The sequence below is a fragment of the Colossoma macropomum genome, unplaced genomic scaffold (genome assembly GCF_904425465.1).
Source record: "Colossoma macropomum unplaced genomic scaffold, Colossoma_macropomum, whole genome shotgun sequence".
Lineage (NCBI taxonomy): Eukaryota > Metazoa > Chordata > Actinopteri > Characiformes > Serrasalmidae > Colossoma > Colossoma macropomum.
Window position 1 is genome coordinate 46,170,219 of NW_023494787.1, and position 15,186 is coordinate 46,185,404.

A 15,186-nucleotide genomic window follows, 5' to 3' on the forward strand; every position below is an offset into this window, starting at 1 on the left:
ACCCCAACACCACATGGGTAATATAAATGTGTGGGGGGTTTTCAGTGTGAAGTCACTGAAAATGTGTTACTTTACATGTTCTTCACAGAAAATGAGCAAAGGCCAAAGAATCTGAGGTTGAAATAATAATAAATCGCATAATTTTTTCTTTTGGTAAACATTCAAAATGGGTCCCACAGACCCCAACACCACACACGGGTTAAAGCATCTATAAGCTCTCACAGAAAGTTACTATATAAAATGGTTATGAATACGCTGCCTGATTCCTGAGACATTGTTTACGACAGCTCTGAGATAAGCTACTGGCACAAACCATAGTTTTCTTGGCAGAGAGGTATGTTGTAAGGCAAAACAGTACCCAAAGAAAACTTATTTTTTCAGATTTCCCACTATTTTTCCATTATGAACAATACATACAGACATGTGACGCTTCACAACCTTTTTTGCAATCTCTGGTTCCCATCACCACCACTGTAAAGAAGTCCATGGTGATAAGTTTCTCTCCAATAAACCATTTCACATCAAACCGCTCTCAATGACTTTGTTTACATTTCAACCACTAAATTATGCAGAAATTTGGAAAAAAAATTAAAGGAAGTTTCCTTTAACTGTGCAGCCACACATACAAACAACAGAAAACGCTCACTTGGGCTTCCTGCTGTAAACACAAGCCCCCGTCCTCATCAGATATAATCAGGGCAACCTGAAGGACGCCTTTACCATCTGTGATCATTCCTTCACAATACATTAGGGGCTTGTTTCCTGCCTACAGTCCAAAGCCAAGCCCTGCATGAAGTTCAACCTAGAATATAACCTCAAGATGTGCTGCAGTACAAATTCAGGCTTAGTCCAAACCCACAAAACAAGTCTAAATGCAAAAATGCACCATGTATAAAGGCCTAACTTCATAAACAACTCATTACTAGAGGGAATACTGTGAGAGTAGCAGGCCCTTCTCCAAGCATGAAATATACATTGCTGGGCTTTATGGTGGGACAGAGGAGCCTGAACACTCAAGTCTAAAAATACAGTGGCCTTGTACTGTAATTCCACCACCTCAGGACACAGAAAAGCACAAGCTTTCTCGCTGAGAAGATCTGAAAAATGACAGAATGAAGCTGCTCAAAGAAAAGAAAAGCAATTGCAACGTTTGGCTATTAACCACAATGTGACTGGAAACTGAGGCCACTCAGTGATGAACGTTAATATAATACAGGGAAGCAAAGTGACCCTTAAAAAAGGGTTCTTTGGTAAAAACAACTGTTCTATATAAAACTATGAACACTCAAAGAACCACTTGCATGCTTAAATGGCACTTCAGATTGATGCAGAATGGGTTCTAATACGGTTCTACATAAAACCTTACTGAAAATGGTTCTATATGGCACCAGAAAAGGTTCCTCTGTTGTTACAAGTTTGATATCGTAACACTAGCCGCAGCGGTGCTACACAGAAACCATTTTCAAATAGGTTCTATTTAGAACTATATAGAACATATAGTGCATCAATCTGAAGAACCATTTCACCATTCAAAGAAATGGTTCTTTGAGTGTTCATGGTTCTCTACAGTATCCTTGTCTTTACTTAAGAACCCCTGAAGAACCATCGTTTTTAAGAGTGTAACGTTAGCCCTGATTTCAAAGACGAAGCTGAACTTGGCTTCTTTTCGAATTTCCCGTTCCACCTTAAATGGCGCAGCAGTTACATTCCGGCGCCTGAGGCACCATAACGTAACTGAGGCACCATTTAAGGTGGAACGGGAAATTCGAACAAGAAGCTGGCGAATGTGAAGCCAACTTCAGCCTCATATTCCAGAGACACTGACAGATGAACCGTTAGACTACATTAAAACAACTATCAGGGCAAATATCGACTATATCGACGCTTCTAGAAACACCTTCCTAACGGCGACGTTTTCCGTTAAGATCGCTGAAGTACGTTAACGTATGTGGGCAAAGGATGAAGCGGCTGGGCACAAGCCACACTACAAAACTGTGGTAACAAATACGCATTTATAAACTTGTGGTGATTCAAAGTTGGCATTATTCACAAGCTTATGAAGAAATAGCCCTAAAAAGAAGCTACGAGGCGTCAGAACCCCCTCCCAAATGTATACATAGCGAAGTTGGCTGTTTCTCCTGCTTCCCAAGAAATTCTGGAAAACAATATGGAAGCCACTCACTCGCTTTTATTCCACTTCTCCTCCTCCGGACGCTCACCTGGGGCTTCTCTCAGGACTCTTATCACTTTGATTGAATTCTGATTACTAAAGTCTGATTAAATTCCAGTATAGACGAAGCTGACAGACGCTTTTTCCTGCCCTCCTCCTCCTCCCAAGTCCGGCAGTGCTACTCCTCAAATCCCCCCCCACTTCATCAGGAATAGAGCATTCCAACATGGCTGCCGCGTAGCAACCGGGTCAATACAGTTATAGTCCTCTGGAAAACATATATAAACATATATAAAGACTGGAGGAGTTTCAGTGTTGATAATCTGACTGCTAAGAAAATACTATGGAAAATATGTTATACCTAACCACTTGTATATTTACCGTTTACATCTGACCTACTGTGTACTAGTGCCCTGTAAGTGGGGTTGGTTATACAATACAGGTACTTTGTACGTTTTTGGAAGGATAAATTTAGGACATTTTACTAGTAAATGAAAAAATAAATCAAAACAAAGACCATCAACACTTGTTGATGAACTATTTTAAACTTTGTGCACTCTAAATAGAAGCTCAATTAACTTAGCTTTTTTACAAGTTCACGCTAAAGCCTGAGTAGACTGATAAATCACCCTGTTGAAAAAAAAAAACAGTAACTATGCTGGTGTTGGCTGGTTTATGCTGGTTAAGATGGTCACCCTGCTCGGTCATGCTAGTTGACCAGCATAGCAGCACCCAAAATACAGCATATGCTGATTTTAGTGATCAGTTATTTATCTCACTGTTACTGAACTTTGCTAGACCCTGAGTAGACTGATAAATTAATGTGATGATCAGTTATTAATTTCAGTGTTACTGAGCTCTGCTAAAGCCTCAGTAGACTGATAAATCAATGTGATGATCAGTTATTAATCTCAGTGTTACTGAGCTCTGCTAAAGCCTGAGTAGACTGATAAATCAATATAATGATCAGTTATTAATCTCAGTGTTACTGAGCTCTGCTAAAGCCTCAGTAGACTGATAAATCAATGTGATCAGTTATTAATCTCAGTGTTACTGAGCTCTGCTAAAGCCTGAGTAAACTGATAAATCAATATAATGATCAGTTATTAATCTCAGTGTTACTGAGCTCTGCTAAAGCCTGAGTAGACTGACAAGTCAATGTGATGATCAGTTATTAATCTTGGCATTATAGTAGTACTAGTACTACTACTACTCTCACTAGTACTACTACTAGTGCATAGTTACTGATTTAACTGATTGCTATATGTTATAGACAGCCTAGAAATGTCTGTCACTGGAACAGTATGAAGATTTGGACATCTGCTATTATATTACTTTTTTCAAACTAATACATAAATAGGTAGGCTATTTTTAAGTATTCCAGAGATAATTTAATGACGCCACATAATCAGTTGATAACCTGGTGGCCTACAGGATACAATTTATGACAGAGGTCTCTATTTCTGTTTTTACAGAGTCCAGTACAGTTTAGTGATTTCTTTTTGTCAATATGTCAGTTAATTATCTGGTTTAGTTTGTGTCTGAGAAGGGAAATCACCAAACTATGCTGGTCATCCAGGATGGGAGCTGTGCACCCTGGATTTAAGATTACAGAAATAAAAGCAATGCCATGTCCAATCAATACAATGTACAAGAGACCAAAATTAGTGGACCAGATGACAGGGTCCATCTGGCATATGTTCACACCATTACACAAATTGGAGAAAATTGGAGAAAATGTATTGTTTTTTTTTTTGCAATATCACAGAAAGTTATGTAATTTACTGCTGATGTTTGAAAGTCTAACCTTGATAACAGGGTTTTCAGTAAGAGCAATGTGTAATTGAAGCTATGGAGCACAAAGTACTGACTTCTTGACATAAAAAACTAAAATTAGAATGATATCATATTAAAGAGCCCATTTCATGCGAATTGTCTTTGCTTTTATAAAAAAATATTGAGTTTGATGTAGCAGGTAAACATTGTTTCAAAATGTACCATTCACTCTCCAGTCCATACCGCCTGTATATGAAAACTATCTGCAAAAACAGCCAGTTTTATATTCCCTGTTTTTGTGATGTCACAAAAACCAACACATTTACATATCTAACTATTCAGCCTCCAGCAGTTTAGCCCTGCCCATTTAAGTTATAAGCAGCGTTTCCGCTCTGAGTGCTTTTTGAATGAGGCACAATACAGGGCAGCCAATCAGAACAGAATCCATTTACATGTTTCAGCTTTAAAGGCACAGTAACAAACACAGCCTGTACGATTGTCAGGAATTAACAGATGTCGGAAAAATGAACTATGACTGTTTTTAGTTCATAAAACCACACAAGCATCATACGTGGATCTCGGAAAGAAATATGAGAAATGTGAGATAAGGCCCTTTAAATTTATTGTCCAACTTCTTGACACAAAGCCTTCCATGCAGTTTCGATCAGTTGCACTGTTAATCAGAACAAATCATAACTTTCCTGATGATTATGATTCCAAAAGTAGCTTCTTATGTAAGCAGAGCTTCAGTTACTCAGGATGTCCTACTGCCCTTTACCTCTTTAATGTCCAATCTCGGTCCACTTTCACCTCCTTAGACAAGTGCAAATGCAAGCTGACCTTGAATGGGCGCAGTGTAGTCTACTGCAAGACTCTCTACTATCTGCAATCAGCTATACACAAAATAATAACGCTCCCTCCAGACCCACCTTCATGACTCATGTCTGGGCTGGGACAATTCTGCTGTAAATCCCCTCATAGCATGAAATCATCTGCAAAGCAGTTATTCTGCTGCCCATGTCCAACAGACTCAGTCACCCCTCAGCAGAGAGAGAATGTGATTCTTGCCTGCCCCCTTTCACCCCAGTCTCTGGCTGCACAGGAGCGCTAGCGGCACCTGTTCGGCAGTAACCTGACTCTCTCTCCTTCTCCTGTGGGAAGGCCCAGCCAGCCTTTTCCTCTCTGTACCTCTCCAAGCAGAGCAAACTACCTCTTGTTGGTATGTCCTTTCATTTCTCCAAACACGTTTCTGTTAGTATTAGTTTCTCACAGAGTGCAGAATGTAGGACTTGCATTGCACCTTGTGAGTTTGACAAAATCAGGTGGACATGGATCAGTATTGTTTAAAGCACTTTGGCCAGACTTCTACTGCAATGATTAGCAGATATACACTTAATGTCATGACAAAACTTTGCATTGCTTTTTAGCCATTTATCCATCATAGATGAATTCCATATAATCAAAAAGAGAAATAATTTGCTTTTATAATAAATAATTTGACTTTTTTTGTCAGTGATGCAGGCCAAATTTGCCAGACCAATCAATGGACTTGACCTGAATATGAAGTTTTAGTTCACAACAGTAACATTTGTCATATTTACCCATAAAGAAAAATATATATTCCAAATGTATTTATCAAACATTTTTTGCAGTGTATGAAAACGGCCCAAAAATATATTTGTTTAATATATTTTTAAATAAAATTTAAATGTATTTGGACCCTCACAGCGCAGGTGCTATTTGAGGGGTGGATCATTCTCAGCACTGCATCGACAATGATCTGATGGTGGTGTGTTAGTGTGTGTTGCGCTGGTCTGAGTGGATCAGACACAGCAGTGCTGCTGGAGTTTTTAAACACCTCAGTGTCACTGCTGGACTGAGAATAGTCCACCAACCAAAAATATCCAGCCAACAGCGTCCTGTGGGCAGCGTCCTGTGACCACTGATGAAGGACTAGAGGATGACCAACACAAACTGTGCAGCAGCAGATGAGCTATCGTCTCTGACTTTACATCTACAAGGTGGACCAACAACGCAGGAGTGTCTAATAGAGTGGACAGTGAGTGGACACAGTGTTTAAAAACTCCAGCAGCACTGCTGTGTCTGATCCACTCAAACCAGCACAACACACACTAACACACCACCACCACGTCAGTGTTACTGCAGAGCTGAGAATGATCCACCACCCAAATAGTACCTGCTCTGTGAGGGTCCATGGGGGTCCTGACCACTGAAGAACAGGGTAAAAGGGGGCTAACAAAGTATGCAGAGAAACAGATGGACTACAGTCTGTAACTGTAGAACTACAAAGTGCACCTATACAGTAAGTGGAGCTGATAAAATGGCCAATGAGCGTAGAAACAAGGAGGTGGTCATGATGTTATGCCTGATCGGTGTATGTGTTTATTGTGTTCTGTGTTGGGAGGTGGGTTTCTTTATCTGTCACTGCTACAATATGAACAAAAGCCTAAGGAATCATGGATTCTTGAGCTTAAAGATGAGAGACTTCTGTGTTTCTACTACCAACATTATTTTCATAAGCAAGCAAATAAAGAAAAATATTCTCAGACAGAAAAAAATGCATGTTTGAAAGTCAAGTCAATTAAACTTACATCATTTACGCTGAAGACTGGACTCAGGCCTTCACCCTCACCCCAGTCAAATGGATGTATTCCCACTGCAGAGATCTCTCTCGCCTCTCACGGTTCACAGTGTTTTAAATATTGTAGCTGAACTGTGGTTCTTCTCTCACCACATCAAACGCACCGCTCACTCCCACTCCATCTGAGCAGTCCGCCCCACGCACCTCTCACGGCACACCCTGCTTCTCCTTCAGACACGCAGCGCACCCACTCAGATGGGAAGCCCAGGACTTGTTTACAGTATCAAAAAAAATACAGCTCAACAAAAATGAGTCAGGCCAGTGTGTTACAGTGAATATGAGGCCTGCAGCAGGACACTGTCTCATAGGTCTGCTGCTCTAGGTTTCTGACTCTGACCTTAGATGACCAGCACACAACCTGAATGCAAATAAAAACAGCACATGTGAAGATGCAGAGGTTTAATAGAGACATCATTTAGCGCCGGTGTTGATGACTCTGCAAACAGCAGATGGGTATGAATTTAATATTCTTTGATAGATGATGATCTTTGCACATTTAATTAACATTAACATTAAAGATGGGATTAAAGAGAGTAAACCTAATCTGGGAAAATATGTGAAAGCCCCATTGTGAGAATAATCCTTAATCTCTAACCTAGAACTGGATTTCACAACCTTTGAACATCATGAGGTTGTTTTTAGTGCACATTCAGGTTTATTAGGACAACAACAGCTTCGTCTGTGTGTGTAATTTAGACTGAATATGACAGATTTAGACTGATAAGGTTACATTTGTAGTACATACATTAATAGTTTTTTTCTCATATTACAGTATATACATTGTGTATAGACATACATTACATAATTATAATTATATTTAATGACATTGTGTATATATGTGTGGATGTACATGCAGTGTATTTGTGTGTGTGTGTGTGTGTGTGTGAGAGTGTTAGAGGTGGGCATTACAGCAAAAAAAAAGTGATATTTTGAGAAATTTTCATGATACATGATGTGTGACAATATTTAGACATCTGATCAATTCGAACTAAGAAAATAGAACCAGACAAAAACTATGAACACAGTGATGTTTATTCAATATTTCACGTACTGTGCTGCACTAAATCCAGTTAAACAGGACTAATTTTGATCTCTTAATAATGAAACATGCAGTTGGTCAGTGTTCTACAAATACTAACCATATATCATTTGTGTGACAAATTATGTTGCATATATATATATATATATATATATATATATATATATATATATATATATATTTGTCAGAACACCTTGTATCTCCAAAATAATAACTTTACAGAAGAAGGAAAAAACATACTTTAATTTTGATGTAAGTCAATGGAACCAGATATTTTTTCCATTCTATTTAGTCCATCCATCATACAATTTACACGCAACGTAAAGAGCAACAGGCAATTTCAAATTTTGTCAAAAATGGAAAAAAAGACAAAAATGGATATACGAGGTTTTGTTCCAACAGCTGCAATATGTAACATATCTATTAGCCTGTTTGTCATGAGATTTGGACATGGTGTAAATGGCAGCCTACTTTCTTTCTAAGTATTACACTTTTTCTGCAGCTGTAATTACTTTCTGCTCCACAGAGGGAGTGCATCTCTGTACACATCGGCCAAGCCGGTGTCCAGATGGGTAACTCCTGCTGGGAGCTGTACTGTCTGGAGCATGGCATCCAGCCTGATGGGATGATCAGTGCTGGCAGCACCCTCATTGGCAGATTCCTCTTTTGGTACTTTCTTCAGTGAGACTGGAGCTGGGAAGTATGTTCCACAAGCTGTCTAGACCTGGAAGCAGCGGTTGTAGGTAAAATGGCAGGAGCTGAATGTGGCCAAGCTTTTAACCTGGTGATTAGATAAACTAGGCTTTCTGAAGCTTTGGACCAACTTAGCCAACAGCTTCGAGGGGAAAAAAGATTCACTGGTTTGAAACGGCGCACAGTGACGACACCTGCTGGTCAAAATGGTAAAAACACCCTAAAAGTAAAACCCTCTATTTCAGTGGTCATCAGCCCACCTTGTGGAGACATTGAGATAGTACAGAGCCCTGCTGGTGACACCCCATATAAATAAAAACAATATCGAAATGTCTTGTATCATTACTCTGCCCAGTGTTAATAGCCCAGCAACCAGCAGTGATTGGACAGTGTGAACTTAAAGGGGAATTCCACAGTTTTTTCAAAATTTCTGCATAATTAAATTGTGGAGGTGCAAGCAAAGTCATTCAGAGTGGTCTGATGTGAAGTGGTTCATTGGAGAGAAACTTATCGACTCTGATTTCGTTACAGTGGTGGTGATAGGAACCAGGGGTCATGATGTTCAGAACACAAATATAGCCATTTTATTTACTATCCAAAACCATCAGTGAACCATTCTAAGTTTTGATATAATGTTTATGATGGTAAAATACTGATAAATCTGAATTTTTTTTTTCTGGTAACTGTTTTGCCTCACGACGTCCTGCATGTAACTTTTTGCCATAAATGTGTTCTGAGAAATAAGTTTTAGGCCAAAATCTTATCACAAAACTCTCATAAGACAATGTCTCAGACATCAGGCAGCGCATTCACAACCATTTCATGTGAACTTGTGAGGTAGCTTTGAGAATCATTAACCTCAACATGTTACCACCATAAACAGAATGACTGGTTATACTTTAATTTGAATGATTTAAATATACAGGAATTATGGAAAAACACTGGAATTCCTTTATAATTTTCTCAGATTTTCAGTCCCTGAGAATTAAAAAGTTAAATTAGTTTGAGGTCATTTATGCACTCTTAAGAAAGACGGTTCTTCAAGGGTTCTTTAGTAAAGGGAACAGTTTTGTTTAGAACCATGAGTTCTATATAAACATTTCATGCTTAAATGGTTCTTTGCATGGTGAAAAGGTTCTTCGGATGGAGAATGTGTTGTAAGCAGTTCTATCTAGCCCCAGGCTTGACATCGTAACAACAGCAGAACAATTTTGGTGCTATATAGAACCATTTTCAAAAAGGTTCTATCGACCATGCACAACACATTCTCCGTCAACGTGAAGAACCATTTCACTTTGCAAAGAACCCTCAAAGCATGACATGAAATGGTTCTGTACCGCTCTCTCTTTACCAAAGAACCCTTGAAGAACCTGTTTTTCAAGAGTGTGGACACCTAAACCTGACAGAGTAGCAAAGGAAGGTTCACGACTCTATGAATCCAAAAGCCACACCCCTCCACATGAGGTCGCTCTTCATTAAGCTGCACAGGTGGCTGATTTGGCACAGCTGTGTGAGTGGGCACTGCTTTATTTGCTGGTGGAGTAACGTAGCAGCTGAGTTTTTGCTTCTGCTTACAGCTTGTTCTGCATCTTTAGGGACTGAGGACGTTTCTTTGTGTGCTCCCAACACAATACAATGGTGAAGTTGGTGTTCATTGAATGTCTTTGTACTATTCCTTAAAGCATGGCTCTCATTTTCTGGCAATCACTGCTTTGACTGAACCCGTCTGCTCCACAGAGGGAGTGCATCTCTGTGCACATCGGCCAAGCCGGTGTCCAGATGGGTAACTCTTGCTGGGAGCTGTACTGTCTGGAGCATGGCATCCAGCCTGATGGGATGATCAATGCTGGCAGCACCTCACTGGCGGATTCCTCTTTTGGTACTTTCTTCAGTGAGACTGGAGCTAAGAAGTATGTTCCACGAGCTGTCTTCATAGACCTGGAACCAGCGGTTGTAGGTAAAATGGCAGTGGCTAAACCTTGAACTGCTACTCTGTTTGTAGATGTTTTGCAGTTACCAGAACTGTTTCCCAATGATTGCATGTGCTTGATCACAGATGAGATCCGCAACGGAAGTTATCGGCAACTGTACCACCCAGAGCAGCTCATCAGTGGCAAAGAAGATGCTGCCAACAACTACGCCCGTGGCCACTACACCATCGGCAAGGAGATTGTGGACTCTGTGCTTGATCGAATGCGAAAAATGGTGAGCGTTTGGTGTGGCCTTAAGTTTCCCCATAAATACACAATGATGAGGGTTGATGTAATGATGTGGTTGGTATAGTGTAGTGGGTAACACCTCTGGGGTTCAATTCCCCACCTGGGCAACCACCCTACACTATACCAATAAGAGACCTTGGGCAAGACTCCTAACACCACCTTTGCCTACCTGTATAAAATGATCAAATTGTAAGTCGCTCTGGATAAGAGCATCTACCAAATGCTGTAAATGTGAAATGCATGTATTCAACTCCAGCGCTGGAGGGCTGGTGTCCACCATAGCGATTAACAAAAGAGATGAATCTGGTGCACTTGAGAAGAGACATCAAACTATGCTGGACACCAGACCTCCAGGACCACAGTAGAATAGCCCTACAATATGAATTGCTTTGCCAAGCTCCTGAGTCTTTTGTCCCCTGCAGGCTGACCAGTGTACAGGTCTCCAGGGATTCCTGATCTTCCACAGCTTTGGTGGTGGGACTGGATCTGGGTTCACCTCCTTGTTGATGGAGCGTCTGTCTGTCGATTATGGCAAAAAGTCAAAGCTGGAGTTCTCGGTCTACCCTGCTCCCCAGGTTTCCACTGCGGTGGTAGAGCCCTACAACTCCATCTTGACCACTCACACCACGCTCGAGCACTCCGACTGCTCCTTCATGGTGGACAACGAGGCCATTTTTGACATCTGCAAGCGCAATCTGGACATTGAGCGTCCCTCCTACAGCAACCTCAACCGACTGATTGCGCAGATCGTATCCTCCATCACGGCTTCTTTGCGCTTTGATGGAGCTCTGAACGTGGATCTCACGGAGTTCCAGACCAACCTAGTTCCATACCCTCGTATCCACTTCCCCCTGGTCACCTACTCCCCCATCATCTCAGCTGAAAAAGCCTACCATGAGCAGCTGTCTGTAGCGGAGATCTCCAACGCCTGCTTCGAGCCGGCCAACCAGATGGTGAAATGTGACCCTCGCCGTGGTAAATACATGGCCTGCTGCTTGCTCTATCGTGGTGACGTAGTGCCCAAAGACGTCAACGCTGCCATCGCCAGCATCAAGAACCGCCGCTCCATCCAGTTTGTGGACTGGTGTCCCACAGGCTTCAAGGTGGGCATCAACTACCAGCCTCCCACTGTAGTTCCTGGTGGAGATCTGGCCAAGGTCCAGAGGGCCGTGTGCATGCTGAGCAACACCACGGCCATTTCGGAGGCCTGGAGCCGCCTGGATCACAAGTTTGACCTGATGTACGCCAAGCGGGCCTTTGTGCACTGGTACGTGGGTGAGGGAATGGAGGAAGGAGAGTTCTCTGAGGCCAGAGAGGACATGGCTGCCTTAGAGAAGGATTATGAGGAGGTTGGAGCAGATTCTGCTGATGCTGAGGAAGAGGAAGATGAGTACTAGAAGTTGTCTTCTTGCGCTAGTGGGTTTTTGTACGATGTTTGTATCTTGAATAAAATAAATAATGCAGTATGACTTGAAATGTGAACTGTGAATGCATTCTGTACTTGTAGCTTATATATCACTGCTGTTGGAATAAAACCTTGTATCTCAAATAGTAACTTTACAGAAGATGGAAAAACATACTTTTAATTTAAGGCAATGGAGCTTATTTTTTTTTGTCCAAGTAACTTTGATCCATTTCTTTTGGTCCAATGATCATGAAATTTACACACTCTGTAAAGAGCAACAGGTATTTTCAAATTGTCAAACTGAAAAATGACAAAAATGGAAAAACAAGGTTTTGTTCTGACAGCAGAGAGAGAGAGTGTGTGTGTGTGTGTGTGTGTGTGTGTGTGTGTGTGTGTGTGTGTGTGTATATTTTAGCAGTTTGATTTTCTTGGTTTACAAGGTCCATGGGTTCTAACAGAAGTGTCTTTCATTAGAGCTTTGCTTGATGTGCCAGTGATTCCAAGGTGGGAACTGTTCCTGTACTCCCAGCTTTGGTGTTTGCTTTGCTATAATGAAACCATTTTAAACGTAAGAAGGGCTTTTTCATTGGACGTGAGGATCAAGATTAGGAAATGTCAATATAAGCAAATAAAATGTATCCTGGTTCCTGGCGGTTCACATAAACCCTTGTGTCCAAATCAGGCTGTCAAAGGTAACGTGTTAACATGGCAGACCTGCGTATAAATCAACAAGCAGCAAACTAACAAAAGCAACAGCAAAGTGTAACAAGAATTCAGAAGCATGAATGAGAATGGCGTGAAACCACTGACTGTATATATTATTGCTGTTGGAACTAAACCTCGTATTTTTGTTTTCTAACGGAATTTGAAGACACCATCTGCCCTTTAAGTTTCGTTACAACAATGACTAATGTGTGCACTGGATGGTAGTGATGAAACAGATTCCAATTTTTTCCTCCTTTGGAAATCACATGAATTTGTTCATATGATCCTTACATTCATGTGGTAAAATGTTATTTAAAAAAAATACATTAACTTTATTTTGGGTCAAATCTGAGCAAATAAGACTGATGGGATTCAATTGCATTCTGTGTGGTTATTGCAATTAATTACAATATTCTTTGTTTGAGAATCCTAGTTAAAATGTAGCTTCTTGCTTTATGTATTAGTATGTCCACTTTATTAACCTTAGTTGTCCCAAATGGGAAATACAACCCCTTAAAACAAAGTGCAGCAGAGTAATTTATTCTAAAAACTGACTCACCCGTATTGCATCATCTACTGAAATACTAAATATCAACCTTTACAAGATATACAGAACATGATGCTGGAAAACGTTTTCTCTATATTTATAATGCTAGAAAAATATTTAATTTTAGAAAATTAAAATAGGAAATAATTTTAGTAAAAACACCCGGTCAGCCTATGGGAAGTCGGAGGTGACAGTAAGGAAACCACAGTAAATAACAGTATATGTGTACAACGTTCCAGTATAAAACACAGAAGATAATGACAGTAAAACATAATGCTATGCTATGAACAGCATAGAGAACCTGGCAAAAACAACAGGATCATTCAAATATTAGTGTGGAATAAATGGAATTACTTATAACCCAGACACCTTATGGGTCTAAAGTCTTCATAAAAAAAAAAAATGACTCTTAATGGCTCAAGTTTATAAGCCCAAACGACTCTACAAGCGCTGGACATACGGCAACCCATTGTACAAAAATACTGATATCATCATGGCAGTCCAGCACTGAAAGTAGTAAGGAACAATTTTCCCCTTTTTCCCCTTAAATATAAACCACTGCTTCAGATTACAGTAAAAATATAAATGATATCCTTCATATCGAACTCGTCATGCGTTATCTGAGTGCATTATGATACAATGAATCTTCCATTATAAGATTCGTCCCATGTCTGAATGTTCCTTTACATTTCTTCATATCTGTGGCGCAGAAGTATCTGCAAGTCTGCTGGTAGGAGTCCATTCTTTTCCATCACTCCACTTTCCAGATGGCAATCTTTCCATCCTGACCAGCTGCACCGCTCAGAACGTACCGGTCCTCAGCTGAGCACAAAGTCTGAACGGAGTCCGAGTGAGCCACCAGCTCCTTCTCCACCTTGTGGTGCTCTGTGTCCACCACGTAGATCTTCCCACGAGCTTTACCTCCACTGTAGCCATGGCAACCCACCCAGATCTGTGAGAGAAAGAGAGAACATTTTTCAGCTTCTTTGAAAAATTCAGTTGTTAAAGATGCAAATAAAGTCATTCAGAGTGGTTTGATGTAAAACGTTCTGTTCTAGAGAAACACTGTCTATCGTTTACAGTGGTGGTGATAGGAACCAGACGTCTAAAGAGTGTAATGCCTTTAAAGGGTCTCTCACAGAAAGGTATTACATGAAATGGTTATGAATGCACTGACTTGCCTGAGACCTTGTTTTATGATAGTTTTGAGGAGGTTTTGCAATAAAATGTATTTTTTAACCATTCAGTGCAGAGAGGAACATGTTGTCAGGGTGTTGTACGGCCAAGTAGTCCCCAAAGAAAACGTATTTTCTCAGATCTTCTATGTGTGTAGGTTCACTGCTGGTTATAGATAGCAAATAAAATGGCTATATCTACATCGAAACCCCTGATACCTATCACCTGAGTTGGTAAGGTTCCCTACAGTGAACAATTTCACACCAAATCTTCAAACCAAACCACTCTGAATGACTTTGTTTACATCTCAGTGATTGAATTACACTGAAATTTTGTTAAATTGGTGGAATTCCCCTTTAATACTTGTATTTTCCATAGTTTTAGACAGATGCAAAGTTCAACAAATGAACACCAAAACTCCCCAACCTTAAACAAATATACATTAAGACCAGTGTGACCGCTCTTCTCGCCAGCACGGAGGGTTCTCACCTTGTTCTTAACTTTGATCATGCAGATAACGCCGGCGCAGTCAGGCAGCTGGATCCTCTGGAAGGGTCTCTTTGGGTCACTGAGGTGCCACACACACAGCTCACCTGCGTTTGTGCAGCCGGTCCACAGCTGCTCCCTCTGCAAGATCAGCCCAGAGGAAGAAGACAGTGAGGAGAACCACAGTACACAGTACGAGATGTCAATGGCAACTTTATAAGGAGCGCTGATGACACGATTCAACTATTATGACCTATGTAACGTCCACTTGATTACATATTTGAAAAACTGTCATTTTGTGTTTTGAA

At 40.6% G+C, this 15,186-nt stretch overlaps 3 protein-coding genes across 9 annotated transcripts in view; 1 reads left to right on the forward strand and 2 right to left on the reverse strand.

The window, feature by feature from the left end:
• The window catches only part of ptk2aa (protein tyrosine kinase 2aa), a 204,457-nt gene extending 199,449 nt beyond the window's left edge, over window positions 1–5,008 (reverse strand). For 2 of the 5 annotated variants that reach the window (XM_036567582.1, XM_036567581.1), the window contains exon 1: window positions 2,220–2,360. Coding sequence is in view for 1 of the 5 variants with exons in the window: in XM_036567576.1 (XP_036423469.1) it covers window positions 4,876–4,888 (13 nt within the window). In the remaining 4 variants the exon portion in view is untranslated. Of the gene's footprint in view, window positions 1–2,182; window positions 2,361–4,875 lie in introns of those variants that run through there. The other 3 variants (XM_036567580.1, XM_036567579.1, XM_036567576.1) reach the window with 2 other exon arrangements.
• Window positions 5,009–9,862: 4,854 nt separating this feature from the next.
• On the forward strand, window positions 9,863–12,141 carry LOC118806183 (tubulin alpha-8 chain-like). The gene is made up of 4 exons (XM_036567589.1): window positions 9,863–9,978; window positions 10,078–10,297; window positions 10,397–10,545; window positions 10,982–12,141. Exons 1-4 carry the CDS (start codon window positions 9,976–9,978, stop codon window positions 11,954–11,956), a joined length of 1,347 nt encoding a protein of 448 aa, XP_036423482.1. The 5' UTR covers window positions 9,863–9,975; the 3' UTR covers window positions 11,957–12,141.
• Window positions 12,142–13,137: 996 nt separating this feature from the next.
• Window positions 13,138–15,186, reverse strand: part of dennd3a (DENN/MADD domain containing 3a) — a 63,795-nt gene continuing 61,746 nt past the window's right edge. For 2 of the 3 annotated variants that reach the window (XM_036567591.1, XM_036567590.1), the window contains exons 24-25: window positions 14,882–15,019; window positions 13,138–14,168 (exon numbers count right to left, since the gene is read on the reverse strand). In XM_036567591.1, coding sequence (XP_036423484.1) covers window positions 13,968–14,168; window positions 14,882–15,019 — 339 coding nt within the window. In that variant the 3' untranslated portion in view covers window positions 13,138–13,967. The remainder of the gene's footprint in view (window positions 14,169–14,881; window positions 15,020–15,186) is intronic. The other variant, XM_036567592.1, reaches the window with a different exon arrangement.

Coding starts and splice junctions, on each gene's coding strand:
- LOC118806183 (XM_036567589.1), top strand. Junction 10,298..10,396: donor CCTGGAACCAGCGGTTGTAG/GTAAAATGGCAG, acceptor GCTTGATCACAG/ATGAGATCCGCAACGGAAGT. Junction 10,546..10,981: donor TTGATCGAATGCGAAAAATG/GTGAGCGTTTGG, acceptor TGTCCCCTGCAG/GCTGACCAGTGTACAGGTCT.